General features: G+C 46.0%; 1 protein-coding gene across 8 annotated transcripts in view; it reads right to left on the bottom strand.

The window, feature by feature from the left end:
- Positions 1–23,554, bottom strand: part of EPHA5 (EPH receptor A5) — a 263,910-nt gene that overhangs the window by 225,716 nt on the left and 14,640 nt on the right. For all 8 annotated transcript variants that reach the window (XM_081166169.1, XM_081166170.1, XM_081166173.1 and 5 more), the window contains exon 2: positions 13,986–14,050. In XM_081166169.1, the coding sequence (XP_081022295.1) occupies positions 13,986–14,050 (65 nt within the window). The remainder of the gene's footprint in view (positions 1–13,985; positions 14,051–23,554) is intronic.

Raw genomic sequence — 23,554 nt, 5'->3', positions numbered from 1 at the left:
CAGGACACTACTCCCGGTTTTGCGGAGTTCTTATACCGAATAGTTCATAAACAGGGCTGTTCTTAAACCGAGGTAAAGGTAAAGGGACCCCTGACCATTAGGTCCAGTCGCGGACGACTCGGGGGTTGCGGCACTCATCTTTGAAGACACTCGAACTCAGGATGCAAGGGAGAAACGTGCTAAGATGAAGGCACGATTGGCAAATCCACATCGTGATCAACTCCCCCCCGGAAACCAATGTCCCCACTGTGGAAGGACATGTGGATCCAGAATTGGCCTCCACAGTCACTTACGGACTCACTGTTAAAACCGTGTTTATGGAAGACAATCTTACTTGGCTACGAGTGATTGTCAAAGAAGAAAGACTCCTCCACCCCGGTTGTAAATATTAATATTAGCATTTTTTTTCCAATGCACGTGTAATTTTTTCTGCTGTGGTAAAAAAGTGATTAACATGCCCACATGTTGTTTCTAATACATCCTTTTTATGAAAAAAGATTTATTTTCTTGCTTTAATCAAGTAATGACTTAAAATGATAATTTGGTAGGGAAACAACTTGTCAAGCATTTAACAGATTTGATTAACATTTATAAAAACAGCAGGGGGGTACTGATTTATTACTGTTGCTATTATTATCCAGATTGTGATAGGCCTAGGCAGAGGCAAACAAGCAGAACAAGGAAAGTCAGGTTTGCGCCTCTTTTTTGAATGGGGAGAGAACCTCTTCACAAAGATGATTATGGAGGTACAGTGGTGCCTCACAAGACGAAAAGAATCCATTCTGTGATTCTCTTCGTCTAGCGGTTTTTTCATCTTGCGAAGCAAGCCCATTGACGGATTAGCGGATTAGCGCTATTAGCGGCTTTTAGCGGCTTATCTGCTGATCGGATCAGCTGATAAGCAACTTAGCAGCTTAGAAGAAGGGGAGGAAGGGGAAAAACCCCGCAGGAACTCGCAAGACATTTTCGTCTTGCGAAGCAAGCCCATAGGAGATTCGTTTTGCGAAGCACCTCCAAAACGGAACTCGCAAACAGGAACTCGCAAGACATTTTCGTCTTGCGAAGCAAGCCCATAGGAGATTTGTTTTGCGAAGCACCTCCAAAACGGATAACTCTTTCGTCTAGCGAGTTTTCCGTCTTACGAGGCATTCGTCTTGCGGGGGACCACTGTACAAAATAAACTCTTTCTGTAAAGAGAAACCTCTTCTTCTGCTCCTGTGCAAAACACAACAGGGGTTCTCACTTGTGGTTCAAGGTAGCGCCAGTAAAAAAGGTAAAGGTAAAGGACCCCTGGATGGTTGAGTTCACTCAAAGGTGACTATGGGTTGTGGCGTTCATCTCGCTTTCAGGCCGAGGAGCCAGCGTTTGTCCGCAGACAGGTTTTCCGGGTCATGTGGCCAGCATGACTAATGTGCTTCTGGTGCAACGGGACACTGTGACGGAAGCCAGAGGCACAGAAACCAGGGCCATCTTACCTATAGGCACTAGGGGTGTGGGGCACCCGGGCGCTGGGCTCTCAGGAGCGCCAGACCGAGAGTCCAGGGCCCAAAGGTTGAGTCCGGGGAAGGGCCCACCAATCTTCTGCTGCGGGAAGCACTGTGCCGCAAGTTCGGGGGCAACCAAGCCAATGAGATGGTGAGGCAGCTGGCCAGCTCCGCCCTCCTGAGTGCCTGAGATTGGCATAGGGCCATGGAGAGGCCCGCCCAGCACATGCTGCTTATACCACATGGCGCCCGGCTTAACTCAGTCACTGATGCCGACGCCTCGGGCTTGTTTGTTGCGCTGGGCTCCTCTGCTGCTTGCGTTGGTCGCCCAAACCCCAGGTGCGCAACAACTCTAGAGAACCTTTCCTTAAAAAAGGTCAACTTTGGGGTCCCCCCCAAAAAAGGCCGACAACTCTGGGCAACCGGGGTGGGCCGCTGGGCGGATCTTTGCACCCCGACGCCGCATATGTTTAAGACAGCCCTAACAGAAACGCCATTTACCTTCCCACCACAGCGATACCTATTTATCTACTTGCACTGGCGTGCTTTCAGACTGCTAGGTTGGCAGAAGCTGGGACAGAGCAATGGGAGCTCACCCCGTTGCAAGGATTCGAACCGCTGACCTCCTGATTGGCAAGCCCAAGAGGCTCAGTGGTTTTGACCACAGCACTACCCGCTCCCCTACAGCGATAGTACAGGTTCGGCAGCAAAGCACACAGTCCAGAAGCCATGACTGCAAAGTATAAAAGCAAGGCAAGGGATAGCTACAAAGCTCTTAGCCTATCCTACCTCAGAGAGTTGTTATGAGGATGAAATCGGAGGGAGGAGAACCATGTACACCACCTCCAGCTCACTGGAATGTAAAGGTGGCATAAAAATGTAATTAATAAAAATAAAATATTGAGAATTCTGTAGGCTCTCTTGCAAACAGGCAGAGTAGTCAAGAGGAGATCAAGGTAGACCAGTGTTTCCCAACCTTGGGCCTCCAGCTGTTGTTGAACTACAATTCCCATCATCCCTGACCACTGGTCTTGCAAGCTAGGGATGATGGGAGTTGTAGTCCAAAAACAGCTGGAGGCCCAAGGTTGAGGTAGACAAAGGGGAGGAGGGGCGATGACAGTTCTACAATATCCATTTCTCCCACCATCTCTTTCTGGTTACCTTCTCTGCCCTTAAGAATGAACTGTTCCTGCTTCTCCCGATCTCTAGGGGTAACTGAGGAAGCTGTAAGCCTCTAGGTCTTGTTGAACTCCAGCGGCCATTGTGGCTAGTGCGTGTTCATCAGGGATGACAGGGGTTGCCATTCAACAACATCCAGAGGCCACATATTCCCATCCCTGCTCTAGGGAAAGATGGCTACTAAATGAATAAAAAAATAAAAATATTTTGGGCTAAAGGCTAACAAATTTACCTCAGCAAAAGCTTTCATGGCCTTGAGACCCCTTCGTCAGATGCATAAAGTCAGGCAATGGAGGGGCTTAATCTCACAGAATTATACTGGCGGTTATTTCAGCAGCACAGTCAAAAAAGGATTTTTGACACAATGAATAAGCTTGCATTTTGTGATGTGTGATCAGGCCAATGCCTTCAGGCTCCAAATTTCTTTGCAGATCATTATCGCTCACCAACTGAACCCACAGATACGCTGCCACTCACAGCTGCATTATGTAAGAACAGTTTGACAGTGGACCCACCATAAACAAACTTGGGCAGGGGCATAGACAAATAAAGAAACTGAAAGCTGGCTTGACTGTTTTCCCAAGGAAATAAAATTCAGCATCTTTGATCAGAGTGGGGTTTTTTTTATAAAAAAAAGGCACAAATTTACATATCTTTGCATATAGGCCAAACACTGCTCAGGTATTAAGCCTTTGCAAAACAAGTCCCTTTCACAGATTCTGTATTTTCTGTTTATATATCGGGATTTTGTTTTGTGTATCACCCTGAGATCTCCAGGTATAAGTCAGTATACAAATTAAAGAAATAAATTAAAGAAAACAATGGAGCAGGCTGCTTTCCCACCCCAGTCTCAGTTACCCATGCAAACTCCACTAAGTGCCTTGCAGATCCTCGATGTTAGGAACTGTAAGCATAAATTATGTGCATGTTGAATTTCGTATGATGTGCATCCCCATTTTTAAATCATTCTGTGGATGTTTTCCCTAGATAAGTTAAAAAAAGGGAGGTTAATTGACCACACTAATGAAATTATGGCATTTCTGTTGGAAATCAAATGTGCCAGAGTATTACAATGCCTCTACTCAATACAAGGGAAATGTTCCTTTTTTTCTTTGTAGAAAAGGAAGTATTTCTCCAAAATGCCTTCATATTTTCCCAAAATCTGATTAGTCTATTAAGGAGACATAATGATGAACTTAAGAAACAAATCAGACACACATACCTTGGCTCCTCCCCCTTCCTTAAATAATAAAAAAAGCCTTTATATCAGATATCTAGTTTCTCAAAGTCTTCTAGAGCCTACATGACATATGAGGCAGTCACAAAGCAGCGGTTTTCATTTTAACTATAAAAAAAGGAACTTTAAACTGAATTCTCCATAGAAGAGTATTTCTGTCTCAGGGCAACTGCAAATAATTCTTCCCAATATCAGGGCAATCGTCCCAAGAGTCAGTTTTGTGACAGGGCAGAGCAAAAAGCAACAGTGAGCACAGCCCTGTAGCAGACGTTAAATCTTTTATATGCACTCTGCCGCCTTTGGGACATTTACAGTAAATCTGGGCAGGCTCTCAATATGGGAACTTGCAGAATTACAGCAGCTATAGTGTGATCGAAAGAAGCAGCACAACATGGTTATGTGTGTACGTTAATTGTCCAATTATAATTTTCCCCATAGCAAAGACACATAATATTACTCCTTTTTTAAAAAAAACCTACTCCTTGCCCATCCAGAACTGACCCCCGCTCTCTCGAACAAAATTTGAAATGGGAATTGAATTTGAAATGGGAATGGGAAGCAATAAAAAGTATTACTAGACAGTGGCAAAGCTGTATGCTCCAGCACAGGGGGGCTGAGAGCAGGCGGGGGCATGGCTGGCACGCGCCCCAAGGGCATGGCGCGCGTCCCTGGGAGCATGGCATGTGTCCTGGGGGCATGGCATGCCACCTGCGGGAGCGCAGCGTGCATCCTGGGGCTTTGCGCACCACCCACGAGAGCGTGGAATGTGTCCTGGAGACGTGGTGCGCCACCCATGGGGGTGTGGCGCCCGGCACAGGGAGGGTGCGCGGTGCGTGTTGGGGGCGGCCGCAATGGTACCCCCCTCCCCGATGGTGCCAGGGGCAATGCACTCCCCCCGTTCCTCCGCCGGTGTTACTAAAGGAGACCGAGAGGAGATGTGATAGCCATCTTCAAATATCTGAAGGGTTCTCACATGGAAGATCCAGCAAGTTTGTTTTCTCCTGCTCTGGAAGATAGGACCCGAATCAATGGATTCAAGTTACAAGGAAGGAGATTCTGGCTAAACCCAAGCTGTTTGACAGTGGAATGGACTCCCTCCAGATGTTGTGGACTCTCCTTCACTGAAGGCATTTAAGCAGAGGTTGGGTGGCCATTTGTCAGAGATGCTTTAGTTGAGATTCCCAAGATGTAACCAGCTGTACATTTGAATAAATAAGATATACTATTCATTGTATCAAATTGTAGATTTCAGTGGAAGTCTCATAAAGTTCAGCGAAAAAAGCAGAAGACGCAGTGGATCAGTTCATTCTCTAGTCAGTTCATGCATAGTTACAGTTCCACAGAGTCTGCAACCACTACTATGCCATAAGATCCACTATCCTGTAATATTACATATGAGCCTGTTCTACTGATGAAGCCTAGGATGGCGAAACAAGGCTAATATTCTGGAAATCCTTATATTAGACTGTGAAAAGATTCTGTGGAACTTTAACTATGAACTATGTGGAACTATGAACAGACAGGTGGAATAGACACTTAGACATGTACAGTGGTGCCTCGCAAGACGAAATTAATTCGTTCCGCAAGTTTTTTCTTCTTGCGAGTTTTTCTTCTTGCGAAGCACGGTTTCCCATAGGAATGCATTGAAAATCAATCAATGCGTTCCTATGGAGACATCCGGGGACAGAGGGGAAGCGCCGTGCGCCTTCCCCTCTGTCCCCGGACCTGTTTAAAGCAAGGGGTGGCTCCCCGTTGCCTTCCCCGGACCTGTTTTAAAGCAAGGGAAGGGGCAGCGGGGAGAACCGCTTCTCCCCGTTGCCGCCCCTTGGTTCAAAAGGGGTCCGGGGAGAGAGGGGAAGGTGCGCGCGCCTTCCCCTCTGTCCCCGGAGATTGCGGGGCTGGCAACGGGGAGAGTCGATCTTCTCCCCGCCGCCCCTTGCTTCAAAAGAGGTCCGGGGACAGCGGGGAAGACGCGCTGCGCTTCCCCGCTATCCCCGGAGCTTGCGGGGCAAGCTTCGTTTTGCGAAGCAAGCCCATAGGGAAATGCGCCTTGCGAAGCGGCTAAGAAAACAAGAAACTCCTTCGTCTAGCGAGTTTTTCGTCTTACGAGGCGTTCGTCTTGCGGGGTACCACTGTATGGACCTTTCTTTTTTAATAGATTTTATAAACTTTATTTGGAATTCGACAATAACAAAATGCTGTGCGTTTTAATTGGAGCTGACTAGACCAGAAACTATCTTGAGAGAGAAGGGAGGAGCCCCTCAGTTTTTAGCTCAATTTTTCTTAACAGGCTTCCATCACCACAATAGGCACACTTGTCAGACTACCATGGTAGATGTCAGTTTTACAACTGGATTTTTAAGGAACAAGTGAATTCTTTAATGCTCTGCCCCCCTCCACGTGTTGGAGCTATGAACTGTTTATTATGCTTGCATTTTATTCTATTGTATTTTTAAAAACATTTTTATTGATGTAAACTGCTCCGGTGCGTATGAGTGAAGGAGGGCACACAAAACGCTTAAAACACGTAAATAATAGCAGTGTGCTACGGAAACTGTTCCTGCAGCACCTCACTCATACCCATTTAGTCTGTAGTTTTAGAGAATCTGCATTTCAAAAGAAAAAGAGCAGTAGCAAGGGAGAACAAAGCAAAAAAAACGCAAAATCACACACAGATCGCAGATACCTGCTTCGTATATTTAGCTGGCATTCCCAGCCGGCCCACAATTATGCCCCCTCCCTCGTCAGGAACAATTACTTGGCTTGTTTCTTTGGTGGTGGGTTGTAGCGGGGGGGGGGGCGTGTTGGAATAGAAGAATCAACCTTTTTAGAAAAATATTCTGCAATGAAAAAGATCCATGCATGATTCTGGCTTTTTGGGTGTCATCTGTCTTCTTCTTATTATTATTATTATTATTTTTAAAAAGAAGCTCAGACAGAAAAACAAACAGCAGCAGCAGCAAGTAATTGAACAGTGAGCCACAACACGCTGCAAATACTCAGAGGAATACTGAGAAGTGTTCCTGACTACAGGAAGTTCAGTGAAATCACTGGAGGAAAGAAGGATGAGTTACACACAAGGCAGGCAGGTGTTGTTGTGTTCTTGTTTGAAAGTGGGAGCGTGGCTAAAAAGCAGGACAAAAGGACAAAGAAAATTAAGCTCTCACAAAGGCTGGGGGTGGGCAGGGGAGAGGAGGACAGAGAGCTTTCAGAACAAGATGCAAAAAACAAGAACAAAAAGCCCCAACTGACCCACAAACTCTATAACCATACCACAAAATGAGTTCCCCGACTGCATAAACAAGTCTACTATGCCAATCTTATTCAACTCTATGGTCAGTTAAGCTTGAATGCTAGGCATGGCTTTCCAAAAATCCCCTACATATCACAAAAATTTAAAAAGCTGCCTGTTTTCAAGGAGTTCAAAGGAGCAATGAGGGGGCCAGCGACTTAGCTTCCAGTTTAGGAAGAAAGATGCAATATTTGCTTTGCCTGTAACCTGTTAGCTAATACAGTGGTGCCTTGGTTCTCAAACTTAATTTGTTCCAGAAGTCCGTTCCAAAACCAAAGCGTTCCAAAACCAAGGCACGCTTTCCCATGGAAAGTAATGCAAAATGGATTAATCCATTCCAGACTTTAAAAAACCCCTAAAACAGCAATTTAACATGAATTTTACTCTGTAACAAGATTATTGATCCATAAAATGAAAGCCATAATCAATGTACTGTACTATAAAATAAATAAGACAGTATTGTAAATGATGAAAATTAAAATTATTTTTTTCCTCTTACTTGCTCTGATGATATTCATTGTTTGGAGGGGGGACTTTTATCCATTTCCACAGTCACACAATCAATCAATCAGCTGAACTGGGTTCCACACAGTCACAAAAACAAATTAACCGAACAAGCCTCAAAAACAAAAATGCAAAATAAATAGCAAAACTAAAAGCACCAAATACAGTGGTACCTTGGTTCTCAAACTTAATCCATTCCGGAAGTCCGTTTGACTTCCAAAATGTTTGAAAACCAAGGCACAGCTTCTGATTGGTGCAGGCGCCCCGGAAACAATAGCCGACAACCGCATCGGATGTTCAGCTTCTGAAAAACGTTTGAAAACCGGAACACTTACTTCCGGGTTTTTGGTGTTTGGGAACCAAAGCGTTTGAGAACCAAGTTACCACTATACTACTTTGCGTACAGAGGGTGTATTCAAGCAGCACTTTGTACCATCTTTTCAACATTTCTTTACCTGTTCATTTTCAAGTTTTATGTGATCTTTCACACAACATAAAAGCCGCTTCTGGAAATCTAGTAGAAGTTTAGTGCTCATTTCTGGGTTAATTGTTTCCAGGATAGAAAAAGCAATTTGCAACCCCGTTAACTTGGAGATTTGTGTTGTAATTTTCCTGCGGTTTTCACAATAGCGCCACCACTGCTTGCATTGCAAAATTTGGATTGGTGTCCCAGTACACACAATTCCTTCCCACCATCTGAGATTTAAAATTTTAGTGCAATGTGGTGGTGTGTCAATCAAAAAGCCACCGTTCCGTGACACAACACAACAAGAGGCAGAAGCACTAGCATTATAACCAGGAAAACTTATGCAATAAGCCCCCTGTCTGAATGTAGCCAGAAGCAAGCTACAGGTCAAAGATATAGGTGCTTTCGAACTATGTTTGCATCTGTTCTGAAACATGGTATTTATATTGCTGATTCAATGTTCCAATATACAAGCCAAATTGAGACAGTCAGCGCTGGAATTGACTGTAGGTAAGGGAAATAGTACTTGGGACGTGGGTGGTGCTGTGGGTTAAACCACAGAGCCTAGGACTTGCTGATCAGAAGGTCGGCAGTTCGAATCCCTGCGATGGGGTGAGCTCCTGTTGCTCGGTCCCTGCTCCTGCCCACCTAGTAGTTTGAAAGCACATCAAAGTGCAAGTAGATAAATAGGTACTGCTCCAGCGGAAAGGTAAACGGCATTTCCGTGCCCTGCTCTGGTTCACCAGAAGTGGTTTAGTCATGCTGGCCACATGACCCGGAAGCTGTACGCCGGCTCCCTCGGCCAGTAAACGAGATGAGCGCTGCAACCCCAGAGTCGGTCACGACTGGACCTAATGGTCAGGGGTCCCTTTACCTTTACCTTTAAGGGAAATAGTGGCAACAGAATAAGAACAGAACTAAACTTGCTGGGTGCAATTTTACACAGCAGAAGTACTAAAAGTTATTTCAAAAGTTAAGGTTGTCGAATCTTTAGCCTTTGTCAGAGGTAACTGGCCACATTTCAGGCACTTGGCTTGAGATCCTGTTGACCTCCCCGTCTGCGTCTCCCGGCAGGATACAGGCGAGGTCTCTATCGGCGATCCCTATCAGCGTGAGAGGGACACACCTCTCCTCCCTCCTCCCTGCTTCCCTCAGGGAGGGGAAAAGAGATAGACAGAAATCTATTTACATGTCTTTATTTCTGTCATTCCAGCAGTACAGAGAAACACGTCTGCACTCTCCAGTCTCCTGCAGTAGAGAGAGATAGACTCCACCCCTGTACTTCCAGTACAGGTCAGATGACACTCTGAGCTAATATCCAGTGCTCAGTACAGTGAATAGACTGCCCCTTTGTTCCAATAGTACAGTCCCAAACATCAACATCCTGTTTTGCATTCCAGCAACTAGCAGCTTGCTCTTGCATTGCTGCTTTTTCCTGACAAAGGTTAGCCAGCCTTCTCTGATATTCCATGATTTAAAAAGGGATCCATCTTGTTGAGACCCACTAACAAAACACACCTACAAAAATCCAAAGCAGCCTTCTTCATTGAGTTCTTGCAATAATAAATGAGAAAAGGGGCATGCATGCCATATTGAGCATCCATGTAAATGGATGAAGGAACTCCTCACTAATTTACTACTACTGGTTGAGCTCTGGTTTAGTCATCAAATGCTGGGACCAGACAACATCTGATTAATCCACTAATGGCAAATCTACCAGGTAAATCTGCCCAGTTCTATGCCAAGTTGCTTACTAGACGATGAGATTTCCAGTGTGACTTTGGCCATTGCCAAGTTTCTGTCCCTGGTGGTCAGAATCAGAGATCGATATGTATTAGACAAAAGTCAGAAACTAGCATTGTCTTATGATATATCCTAGTAGTCTGTGTGCTTTCAATGTATTTTATATGCATTGAATATCGTCAGGTGGGTCTTTGGGCCACAAAGCGTGTTCTCCTTCATGGATAGCACATGTTGCGGTGAGGGCTGACAGGACACTCCAAAGTTGTGGGGCGGGCTAATTGATCGTTGGCCACTGATGTGATTGGGTTTACCTTGTTGTTGGGAAGACGTTAATGTTGCCATTTGTTGATTGAAAGCCAGAAATACTAAAACTCCCTGCATGAGGCGTAGAGCTTCCTCTTTTCGCCCCATGCATCAGATTGCCCGTCCCCCTCCCTATATTTAGGGTTGTTCGCTTTGACCTTGCTATGCCTGTCATGGGGTCGTCTGCTCTTGGGGCAGGGGCCTGGTAGGAATTTTGTCCATCTGGCTGATTGGCTGGGGCCATTTGGTTTTTGCCTACTGCGTAGCAAATCGTCACAACCGGTAAGGTTGCGGTTAGGCATTGGTTTATGGTTTGGTTGGTTGATGGGCATGGATTGGCTGTGCCTGCCCCTCTAATGCTGCTGCTGCAAGGGATTCCGTTAAAGGAATACAGGGGCTCACTATTGCTTTTGTCCACCCTGTCAAGGGGCTAGGGCCACGCAAGAGTCCCTGGTTGCATTTGGGGAGGGCTGAGGGCAGGCTCCCTGCTCGGTCGCTACCCCCAAGTGTAGTCCCCTTTTCTGACTTTCACAGGCGTGCGGAATGTCAGTCTGTCCCCCTTTGGGGGGGGGGCAGATAGTCGCAACCAGTGCCTAAGCAAGCACTCACATTTTTGTATTTTAATAAAGTTGTGGCCAAAACTATGCCAAAAACCTTAAACAAAATTTCTGTTGGATGTGTGAGTTATTGGGGTGGCCCTGGGGACCTCGACACGCAATAAAGAATTGCTGTTGTAGTAGTCATCACATCACTTAAGGTCAGTGACTATATAATTCAACTGCCTCAGTTGTGAACATATTATCAGAGCAAAAATCAAATGTTTGTGTGGCCTTCCACATTCTGAAAGCCTCTCTCCACATTTGGAACTAGTATGCCATGAAGTTCTCTAACCCTGCCTTCTCCCCCTGACATGTGGTTTGGCTTCTACATGAGGGACTCCTCATGCAATTTCCTCCACCATGCAATCTGCTGGTTTTTTGTAGTCTGAGATTTAGAAGTCAAGAAATATTTTGCAGCTGCCATTAACAGATCTCCTTTATTTTTATTTTTTTATTTTATGAAAATGACATACTTCAAACCAAGCATAAATATTTCCAGAAAAAGTAATTTGATTTTGCTAGCTTGAAGCAAACCATCACACTGAATCACTACAAAGCACTGGGAAGCTATTAAAATGATGAAGACTCCAATATTAGTAATAGGCATTAATCAGGCAGTCTATTGAAAGGAAGGGTTGTTTTCTGGCTAAACCTTGCTAAAGAACCACAAGAAGACGAATATTTAGTACACTAAGCATCCCTCAAAGGACGTCCCGACAGCAGAGCATATGGGGAAGGAAGTTCAGCCTTCAAAAGCTTCTCCTCCTCCAGTTTCATTTTAATTACAGCAACCACTTTTCAAATCTATATCTGGAATTGAGAATTAAATATTTACATAGAGCAGATCGAGAGAGAGAGAGGATATTAGGGAAAACGAGAGAAAACAAATGGCAAGCCAGTTGTAGAGAAATAAAGCAGCATTTCCGACATCTGAAAAAAGGCTGTGAATATATTGGGGCACAAATCTCAGAGAAGTGGGTTTACTGAACTCAAGTCAATAATAATAATAATAATAATAATAATAATAATAATAATAATAATAATAATAATAATAATAATTTGTTTATACCCTACCCATCTGACTGGGTTTCCCCAGCCACTCTGGGCGGCTCCCAACAGAATATTAAAAACAAGATAAAACATCAAACATTAAAAACTTCCTGTTATGTATTCAGTGGTCTGTGTTTGCCTGAGCTTGAGTCTGGACAAAGGAATCTGAGCTCCTGTGTTCTGATTCGATATATAATATCCAATCACAGAACATTTCAGGATTTGGGCTTCTGCCATTGGCCCTTAAACTCTGAGTCATGATTAGCAGCTTGGAAGTTTAGACCAGTGTTTCCCAACCGGTGTTCCGCGGCACACGAGTGTGCCGTGAGACGTTGCCTCGTGTGCCGCGAGATGCCTGGAGGGAGGCGGGCGAGTCGGGCGGCGAGAGGCGGGGCGGCGGCGGCGAGGAGAGGCCGCGCCTCCTGCTGCTGCCTGGCGCTCCTCCTCGCAGCCGGCAGCGCTGCCTGGGCGCCTCCGCGCGACTCTGCCTCGCTGGGTTTGGTCTCCCAGCAGAGACGGGTCACACGCGCACCTCCCTCCCTCCCTCAGCCTGCGCGGAGGGAGAGCCAGAGAGAGGCATCGCTCCTGCGTGGCGGGAGAGGGAGCAGCCGGAGCTATGCCCCAAACGAGCTGAATTCCGAGCGAGGGACTGAGGGGGGAGGGAAAAAACTTTCACTTTCGTGCGTCCCTCCCGGCGTGACGCTGTGCGCTGACGTCACGGGGCGGGGCTTTAATGGTGGTGTGCCGCGAGATTTTTTTTCAGTAAACAGGTGTGCCGTTGCCCAAAAAAGTTTGGGAAACACTGGTTTAGACAACCAATCACGTTGGGAGTGGGATTGGCCCAGGCCTTCAGAAATGTATATAAGCAGTTGCTTTGTCCCTGTCGTCCAGCTCTGTTCATTCTCGCTGTTATCACTGTGTCTTGCCTCGTGGGAACCCACCTACACTTCACTTCCCTAAACAGGGCTGCCTTCAGATGTCTTCTAAAAGTCAGGTGGTTGTTTATTTCCTTGACATCTGATGGGAGGATGTTCCACAGGGCGGGCGCCACTACCAAGAAGGCCCTCTGCCTGGTTCCCTGTAACCTCACTTCTTGCAGTGAGGGAACCACCAGAAGGCCCTAGGGAATTCTGGAAGTAGTCAACAGTCTGGCCAGCTTGGTTTTTTTTAAAAAAAATCTCCATTATTTTAGTCAATCATAGTTGTTGCACCTGTAGATTGACCATTTCTTTTTCCAAGCTGGTAGCAGGCTAAGGGTCCAAGATGACCCTTTAATGGGGAGGTTGGACACCAACTCTCATCAGCTCTGGCCTTCATGGCCAGTGGCCAGGGATGATGGAAGTTGGAGTTCAGCCTCAAGTGGAGGGCACCATATTGAATACTTCTGCTTTAACAGTCTTCAATGGGGACCTCCAATAAGAAAAGGAGATAAGAATCCCGGCAGACAAGATTTTGGAGTGCAAAACCTCTACAGGCTTGACAATGACTACACACACACCCATCTGAAGAGAGAGGTCAGAACAACAAAAGGTATAGTGAATTTGAAGAAGAAGAGTTTGGTTTTGATATCCCGCTTCATCACTACCTGAAGGAGTCTCAAAGCGGCTAACGTTCTCCTTTCCCTTCCTCCCTCACAACAAACACTCTGGGAGGTGAGTGGGGCTGAGAGACTTCAAAGAAGTGTGACTGGCCCAAGGTCACCCAGCAGCTGCATGCGGAGGAGCGGGGAATTGAACCCAGTTCACCAGATTACGAGACTACCGCTCTTAACCACAACACCACACTAGCTCTCATGACAGAAACATGCTGGGTTAAAAGCAGCAAGGTTCAGTGTCCCATTTATTGTGGATCAAAAACAGTCATGGGGGGTCCTGTTCCAGAGCATATTATCCAGACTGGGTCCCCATTGATGTTTTTGCTCCAAAAATAAAAGAGGCCATGTTAGACATACTTGTTTAAACATGTGACTAATGTCATCTAGCTTGGCCCCAAGATCTGGGAGATTCTGGGCAGAGTTCTCTGGAAGCCGAGTTGCAGCCTTGAGCATAGCGGTGCACAAACTGCTCTGGAGAACCTTGCACGAAAGAGAACTATTATTAGCACATCACATGGCACAAGAGAAACTTACCCCATTCTTCGGGTAGGCTATCCATCCAAGATCCCCCATTACTGATCGAGAGTCCAATAAATTCACTGAAAAACAAAAAAATAATAATAAAGAATGTGAATTAGGGGTGTTGCAGGGGGAGGTAAATAATCATGGTTGCCACAGGAAACAAGCAACCATTTACTTTTAAAAATTCTATTCTAAAGGTAAAGGGACCCCTAACCATTAGGTCCAGTCGTGGCCGACTCTGGGGTTGCGGCGCTCATCTCGCTTTATTGGCCGAGGGAGCCGGCATACAGCTTCCGGGTCATGTGGCCAGCATGACTAAGCCGCTTCTGGTGAACCAGAACAGTGCACGGAATGCCATTTACCTTCCCGCCAGAGCGGTACCTATTTATCTACTTGCACTTTGACGTGCTTTCGAACTGCTAGGTTGGCTGGAGTTGGGACCAAGCAATGGGAGCTCACCCCGTCGCGGGGATTCGAACTGCTGACCTTCTGATCGGCAAGTCCTAGGCTCTGTGGTTTAACCCACAGAGCCACCCACATCCCACTTATTCTATTCTACTCTAATGCTAAAAAGAACAACTGCTCACAGCACACACTCACAACCTCCATTAAAGCCAAGCGCAGCTGGGGCTCTAAAGCACCTCTTGCGAATCTCTAGTCTAGCAGATGCCTTTATCCAAAAGCAAAGCATCCTGCTTTTAGCATTGTGGACCATATTTTCCTGAGCACGACCAGGCAGGGGAAGAGGAGAGAGAGAGGATTATATACTGCATGCACAGTAAGCTCAAACCTTACGTGCATTTAACTTTTGTGCATTCAGCTTTACGCACAAGGCATAAAAATAAATAAAAAAGGGGTGGAAAGGGGACAGGCATCTGGGGGGAAAGACTTTGGCAATCCCACCAGCCATTGCACCCAATGTGTTTTGACTATACAGTGGTACCAGAAGTCCGTTCCAAAACCAAAGTGCTCCAAAATCAAGGCATGCTTTCCCATAGAAAGTAATGCAAAATGGATTATTCCATTCCAGACTTTTAAAAACAACCCCTAAAACAGCAATTTAACATGAATTTTACTATCTAACGAGACCATTGATCCATAAAATGAAACCAATAAACAATGTACTGCAGTCACACAATCAATCAATCAATCAATCAATCAGTAGCTGAACTGGGTTCCACACAGTCACAAAAACAAACAAAAAAAGCCACAAAAACAAAAATGCAAAATAAATAGCAAAAACAGACAGACCTCAGCGTAACACTCAAAACGCAAGTGTAACACTCAAAACGGAGCATGTTCAGCTTCTGAAAAAAGTTTGCAAATGGGCTTGCAGCGTTCTGGTTCCAAGTTGTTCAAGTACCGAACTGTTTGAGAACCAAGGTACCACTGTACGTGGTTTTGGTTTCAGGCACCGACCCTGGGACATAACCCCTGTGTAAGTTGTGGGCTTACTGTATCAAATCATCATGCTGGACTATGTGCATATGTACTGCTTGTACTGTACAGTTTACACCCTACAGTCAATTCGCATGTGGAAGGATTGGGGCCATAGCTCAGTGGCAGAGCATTTAAGGACCTCAATGCTGCAGCTAGAGGTTGCAGCACTGTGCAAATTGGCTGCAACATTATTACAGCTGGCAAGATTAAAGGTAAAGGTAAAGGGACCCCTGACCATTAGGTCCAGTTGTGACCGACTCTGGGGTTGCGGCGCTCATCTCGCTTCATTGGCAGAGGGAGCCGGTGTACAGCTTCTGGGTCATGTGGCCAGCATGACTAAGCCACTTCTGGCGAACCAGAGCAGCGCACGGAAACGCCGTTTGCCTTCCTGCCAGAGCGGTACCTATTGATCTACTTGCACTTTGATGGGCTTTCGAACTGCTAGGTTGGCAGGAGCAGGGACCGAGCAACGGGAGCTCACCCCGTCGCGGGGAATCGAACCGCCGACCTTCTGATCAGCAAGACCTAGGTTCTGTGGTTTAACCCACAGCGCCAACCGGTAACACAGCCCAAAAAATGCACTGTAGGGATCTTGTGCTCCCTTCCCTGTGGGATAAGAGCCTCTCCAGGAGAGGGAAAGAAGAACAGGATCAGACCAAAAAAATAGCAGGTCAGGGAGGCAAGTGGAGGACAACTCTAGAAAGCAGGTGCAAAAGGAGCAACAGAGAAACGGAAACAGCAAGGCTTGTAGAGTGAAAGTGAGACCAGGTAGCAACAGAGTAAGGAGCGGAGCTGCAGGAAGCTGATGTTTCGTTGCCAAGGCTGCCAGACTCAGACCCCAGGAGAGGGCAGAGTCTGGGATCTGGAATGGAGCCTGGTGAAGTAGAGGCAGAGCCCAGTACTTCTCAGCAGGGTCAGAAGATGTCACCTAGCACGTCCAAGACAGCAAAGCCGGACTGTCCAGCTGGCTGAAAAGGTCAAGCTTAATGAAACGTAGTGGGAGCAAATAGCAAAAGCTCTCAAGTCTAGTAGAAAACAGAGCCCTGCCTTTGTTCTTCAGTCCCCTTCCCTAGAGTTTACACTTTTCCCTGGAAAGGAAGCTAGCCAACCACAATCACACGTATATACAAATCTTTGGATCGGACCCTAAAATCTGGTAGCGGTTCCGTTTTGTTGCAGAAACAAAAGTCTGCCACACAGAAGGAGATATGGCATTTGACAAGAAATACTGGTGACCAGTCCCAGGGGAGACAAAGCGCGAGTAAAATAGAGGCAGCCACTGCGATGGGAGTCGCAGTGGAGGTCTGGAGAACATCACCATCTTTGGCCAACAGCCATTGGGGCTGATAGCGGCTGGAGTTCAACAACATCTGCAGGGCACAAAGTTGACTACCTTCACATGATCTGAGCCCCAGGTAGCCTTTGGCTTCTAACAGTGAATCCATGACTTTGGGAAGGGTGTTCCAGAACTGCTAGGGGAAGGCCTAAAGGGGAACACCCAAGACTGATGGCACCGACCATCTTACTCCCAAGATGAATCTGTTGACACACTGATTTCAGGCTTAGTCTGTTGCACTGTGCAATCCAAGAGAGAGCTGAGATTTATGAGAGTGCTTTGGGTGGCAGGTGGGGAGCACCCATCTTGCATTTTAGGATTTCAGGAGGCTGTGAAGCAGTAATCCTCGGCGGACTGCACCTTCCACTCTAGGTAGAATTGCACTCCGTTTTGTCCGCCTGAGCTGAAATTTGCAGCTTCTGCCCCAGCCAATTAACGGACAGTTTTGCATTAAATAGTAATAAACTATTCCCAAGCTTACGACATTTTTCTTGCATTACCTAAAATCCGTAGTCCAAACAGAGAGGGCATAATTAAAAAACGAATCTGCACACACTTAAGCAAGCTGAAGAAAATTATAGCAGCTTCCTTTTTGGGCTTATAGTTAACAGTCTGTTGCGCGTTAAAAAAAACAAAAACCTACATCCCTGCTAAACTAACACAAAGCCTAATTTTGTAAAAGGGTGAAGGCGTTACTTGGATGGCAACAAATTCATTTCCAATTCATCTTAGAGGCCTTTTGCTTTTCATAATTTCCTACTCATTTTTGCAGATATTGTTTGAAACTACACCAACCCCATCTTTACTTTATTGATAATTCTGTTATTAAAGTTACATAAGAACTGCATTAATCCAAGGCAGGCTATTGTTCCATCTCAGCTCAGTGATGTCTACTGTGATTGACAATGGTTCTTCTCCAGGATTAGACAGCTGCCTGTATTGTTCGTTCCTGGAGATGCCTAGGCTGGAAGCTGAGAACTGCCACATGCAAAGCATATGCTCTATCAACAAGCTATGGCCCCTCTTTCCACTAAAAAACCAGATCAGATCCAGTTATTGTGGAGTTATGAAGCATGCCCAATCTAGACCCTTCTGCTGTAAACAAAGTGAAATTGCCCGTGGTGTAATCAGAATTAGAAACCGTTCTTCTCAGGGAGACTTCCCACTAAGAGGCAATCTGCAAGCAAGTCACTATGCTGCACTACTCTAAGAAATTCAGTAGGTTCATTTGAGGTTCTGCTTTTTTTAAACAAAAAAAAATTTCAGCAAATGGCAACAAGACAACTATGCTGCACATTGTTCAGGTCTGCTCATTTTTTCCTTCTGGCACCAGGGCAGCAAGCAGCCAATATCTTTATCAGGAAGCACCTAAAACACGCTAACATCACATGAGGGCACACACACACTCACCAGACCTTTGTATGTCAGTGAGCATCTGTTTGGGAAGAATGACCCATGCCCACTTCTGAACTAAGCTGCTTCTCACATAGCTGAATAATCTTCCATACAGAGCCGGCCCTTTCGTAATGCAATTGCATCATGAAGTGTGGGAGGAAAGGGAAAATTAGCAGCCCTGGGCTCCTGGTTTCTTCCCATTCAAAAAAAAAAGGTAAAGGACCCCTGGACAGAAGTCCAGTCAATGGTGACTATGGGGTACGGCGCCCATCTCACTTTCAGGCTAAGGGAGCCGGCGTTTGTCCACAGACAGCTTTCTGGGTCATGTGGCCAGCAGCACTAAACTGCTTCTGGTGCAACGGGACACTGTGATGAGTGCCAGAGCGCATGGAAATGCCGTTTACCTTCCCGCCAGAGCAGTACCTATTTATCTACTCGCACTGGTATGCATTTGAACTGCTAGGTTGGCAGGAGCTGGGCCAGAGCAACGGGAGCTGACTCCGCCACATGGATCTGAACTGCTGACCTTCCGATCGACAAGGCCAAGAGGCTCAGTGGTTTAGACCACAGTGCCACCTGCGTCCCTACTTTCTTCTCATAAGCTGCTGCCCGCCCACCCACCAGGTGAGACTCCTTACCGGTGTGGGGCTCTTTAGAGCAATCCCTCCCCCCAAAATATATATATATATATATTGAATCCTTCCCTAGAGCAAGACATTGTGGCTGAAGTGGACCAGGAAAGTGCCTTCACGGATAGAATTTCCCTTAAAAAAATATTTTGAAGTCTAGACGTAGTTAGAGATTTGTTTATTTTTAAAGGCACTTTGTGACATCCCATACACCAGGCATAGGCAAACTCTGCCCTCCAGATGTTTTGAGACTACAATTCCCATCATCCCTGACCCTGGTCCTGTTAGCTAGGGATCATGGCATACACTCTCCTGCCTAGAAAGCCTTGCTCTGTAGAGTTAGAGAGCAAATGTACAGCAAAACAATTTTAAAATAAGAGGAGAGGGGTGTGGGGAAGGTGGGGAAGGTGGTGATAGCTTATATACTTATACAAAAAAAAAAAAAGCTTATATACAAAAATTCCCCTTTTACTTATGTTTGGCCCTCAAGAGATTGCTAGACTATGACTCCTTGGCAGTTCTGGCTGGTGGTGATGAGGGTTGGGGTTAAACAAGAGCCAAAGGGCAATGGATAAGGCATCACTGCACTAAGCTAAGAGGTCCAAGGGCCAAACTCTGCATTACAGTGGTGCCTCACAAGACGAAATTAATCCGTTCCGTGAGTCTCTTCGTCTTGCGGTTTTTTCGTCTTGCGAAGCACGGCTATTAGCGGCTTAGCGGCTATTAACGGCTTAGCAGCTTTAAGAAAAAGGAAACAAACTCGCAAGAACTCGCAAGACGTTTCGTCTTGCAAAGCAAGCCCATAGGGAAATTCGTCTTGCAGAACGACTCAAAAAACGGAAAACTCTTTCGTCTTGCGCGTTTTTCGTCTTGCGAGGCATTCGTCTTGCGAGGTACCACTGTACCGGGTTGGGCATTTTTCACCACCCTTAAAGTCTGGAAAGGAAAGGGCCCTTCCCACTGCTCTCTTGCTTCCAACTGCTACCTTTCAAGGCTGTTGTTTGTTGTTTCCTTAAAAAAAGTCCTCCACACAGTAGAGGGAGCTATAGGCAGTGGCAAAGCTGCATGCTCCAGCACCGGGGAAGAAGAGCAGGTGGGGGCATGGTGTGCGTCCCTGGGGTGGGGCGGTGTGTGTCCAGGGGGGCAGCCGTGATGGTACTCCCCTCCCTGATGGTGCCAGGGGCGGTGCGCTCCCCCCATCCTGCCCCACGTTCCTCCACCAGTGGCTATAGGGTCTCCCTCTCTGCCACTCTTCCAATGCTGACTCCAAGGCTGTGTTTCCATTTTTTAAATGGATCATGGGAAACAAACTTTCATTTCTAGATTTGGACCTTAAGAAATCTGCGGCACAAAGTGGCCAATACGACTGTTGCAGGAACCCAGAAGTGAGCAAGAACCACCAGAAGTTCTTTGCGCACAATGAGATAATTGAGAGGCACATGGGTGTATTTGAGCATATTCTTATAAAGACGGTATTATTATTATTTTTAAGCACAAAGGAAGACTTGGGCAAAAAGACAACATAGCTAGAGGAAATCTCTCTGCTACAGTTACAATAATTAAGTCATCCAGGAAAGTGCATACGCTTTGCAAATTGCAATGGGTGCACGATGAGTATTGATCTACATTGTTGTATAACTAATTAAAACCTGTCCTGGAGAAGCAAGTAATGAATATAATTAGATGGAATGTTTGATAGCACAAAGTTATTTTGCATACATTAATTAAAACATGAAAAAACCCACTAGGTTCAGTTTTGCAACATAGCTAAATGGCGTATGTTTGCAGAAAATTAGTGAACGAAACAGACAGAGCACCAAATTCATAACAATGAAAGCTTGATTCTCTCACATTTAGCCAAAACGGACCAGTCCTCAAGCCAGCATGCTAGCAATAAAGGACGGCTCGGATACAACCACCTCCAAATCTGGTTTTGCAATGTACTGATTTGCTGAGTATGAAAGAAAAGGGGTCATGAAGCAGGTACCTTGGAACAATCATTCTGCAACAAACAATATGAAATGATCATTGAATATTTTTTATTTTAAAAAATCATGAAAAAGCATAAAACTGACTCCTGATGACCGTTGGAGCATGGGAAAAGGCTGAAAGGCAGCTCGAAAGACAGCCTCTCATGGGAGAGGATTCCACAAATTGGGAGCCACCACTGAAAAGGCCCGTTTTCATGTGTTGCCACCCTCTGGACCTCTCATGGACGGGGCTCACAAAGAAGGTCCTCAGATGATGACTGCAGAGTGCAGGTAGGTTTGTATAGTGAGAGGCGGTCCTTGGAGTATTGCAGTCCTGAGTCATTTAAAGCTTTACAAGTCAAAACAAGCATTTTGAATTGGATCCAGAAACTAATCAGCCGCCAGTGCAGTCAGGGCCAGGGTTTGGTGTAATATGCTCAAGCCATCTTGCCCTGATGAGCAACCCAGCTGCTGAATTCCACATTAGCTGAAGATTCCAGACTGTCTTCAGAGGCAGACCTATGTATAACGCATTGCAGTAATCTAACCTAGTGATTACCAGAGCACAGAGAACAGGTTATCCCTGTCCAGAAAGGGGCACAGATGGGCCATGAGCCAAAGCTGATGGAAGGCACTCTGTGCCACCTGAGCCTCAAGTGACAGATATGGACCCTGTGTACCCGCTCCTTCAGAAACAGTGTAACCCCATCAAGAGCAGGCCACCTCCCATCCATCCAGCTCACTAACAGTGCCTGTGTCTTATCTGGATTGAGTTTCAAGTTTGTTGGCTCTCATCTGGTCCATTACCGAGACAAGACAATGGTCCAGCACATCCACTGCCATCCCTGCAGATGTAAAGGAGAAGCAGAGCCCTGGTCATCAGCATACTTCTCGCAACACTTCTATTACTCATCCTCACTCACATCTAGCCATCAGCCTGGGCATATTCTGTTTCCAGAGATAACAGGTACCCTTTGCCCTCTCTCCCAGTCATGGCAGGCAATCCGAGACTCAACCAGCAAGGAGGAACACATTACAGCATAGTAGCAAACCCATTAAGTGGGTATAGCAGGCTTCCTCAAACTCAGCCCTCCAGATGTTTTGAGGCTACAATTCCCATCAACCCTGACCCCTGGTCCTACTAGCTAGGGATCATGGGAGTTGTAGGCCAAAAACATCTGAAGGGCTGAGTTTGAGGAAGCCTGGGGTATAGTCTTTGTTATTCAGCTCTCATCAGCCCCCACCTGCATGGCGAATGGTCAGGGATGCTGACAGCTGCAGCAACATCTGCAAGGAAGCATTTTGGCTTCCCCTGTAGTGAAGTGTTCATGCAGCAAGTACCTGCTCTGGCTAGAAGCCCAAGTTGAGGGTGTCAACAGAGCTCCAGTGCTGTCCCAGAGGACCATCTCGCCCAGACCTCTCGGCTCTACCAAAGCATTCAAGCCCCTTCATCATTAGAAGTCAAAACTTTTCTCCCCTCGTAAATCCTTATTGATTTCATTGCTCCACAGCAATTACTTGTTTCCCTGCCGTTCTCCCTGTTGTGTTAAGTAATTCTGCAAAGCTGTAAATCCAAACCACTCCTGAAACCAAGAGACGGATTCAGTGATCTAGGAAATCAAAACGCAAAAGACAGGTGAAACCCCCACAAGAAATCAAAACGGCACTGTACGAAGCAAATACTTTATTAATTATTTGCATGAAAGAAAAGGAGATTTTATACTAGGATGAATCTATTTAGGTGCTACAGAAAGCCAGCTATGGAAGGAAATTGGTTATAAATAGCCTTTATGCTCAACACACCATCAGAAGAAGAACATGTGTACAATGGAATGAGCTCCCAAAATGAAACGAGAAACAATTCTCTCTTGGAGGGGACTGACATACTCCTTCCTTAACAAGCAGCAGTTGCAGGATGCTAAAGATGCTGCTCTCTGTTTGAAAAAGTGAAAAGCCTCCCAGGTCTGGGGCAAAGTCTATTTCTGCACCAGAAATTATGAGGCTCATTCACAATGAGCACATGCAGGCTCCTTAGATGGTGTCTGGCAAACTCTGATAGGCAGCGTGAAGCCTCCCTTCACAGCTGAGAGATCCCGACCCAGCTCCTGCTTGCACGCAAGTAGGAGTTGGGAGGCTGCTCTGATAGGCAGCATGAAGCCTCCCTTCACAGCTTAGTTGCTGGGGTCAGGGAAGTGGAATTCCCTGCCCCAAGTGGAATTAAGAGAAAAGAGACAGTTGCAGTGCTGTATCTTGTGCCCCAGATCTGGCAAGACAACCATAAAGCTAGAAGGCTCTTCTCTAAACCTTTAGTAGGATCCTTCCCAAGCCAACTCACCTCCACCAGACAGCTAAGCCACAAGGTTGCATTGTGCACCACTAGTTGAAGGCAAAGCAAACCAGGTGCCTCCATCAAGAGTGGATGGTTCCAGGTAACTGGAAGAAGCAAAACCAAACAAGCAACACACACCCGAAACAGAAGGGCAAAGAAGTTCCACACAGGCCCCACGCCAGGGTCACAAGATAGTGGGAGCCATGAAAGCAATGCTTTAAGAGCCTCAAGTGCATGTCCATGTTGTGATATTACAATCCACATCAGCAACTGAAGTCCTTGGTTCGAATGTGCCCTTTCCGATGCATTCAAAGACAATTATTAATCAAGATACAAGAGATGGGAGGAGGAGGAGGTCATGGAAAGAAGGTAATGAAAGTGGAGAATTTGAAAATGATGGTTTTATTTTTTCTTCTTCTTTTTCTGTTTTTGTCTTTTTTCTTTGTAATTTAAAAAACAATTCTTTTTTCAATAAATATCAT

Source organism: Podarcis bocagei (assembly GCF_964188305.1).
Source record: "Podarcis bocagei genome assembly, chromosome: 13".
Taxonomy (NCBI): domain Eukaryota; kingdom Metazoa; phylum Chordata; class Lepidosauria; order Squamata; family Lacertidae; genus Podarcis; species Podarcis bocagei.
Note: the sequence above shows the minus strand (reverse complement) of the source record. Positions and strands in the feature narration are given on the sequence as shown.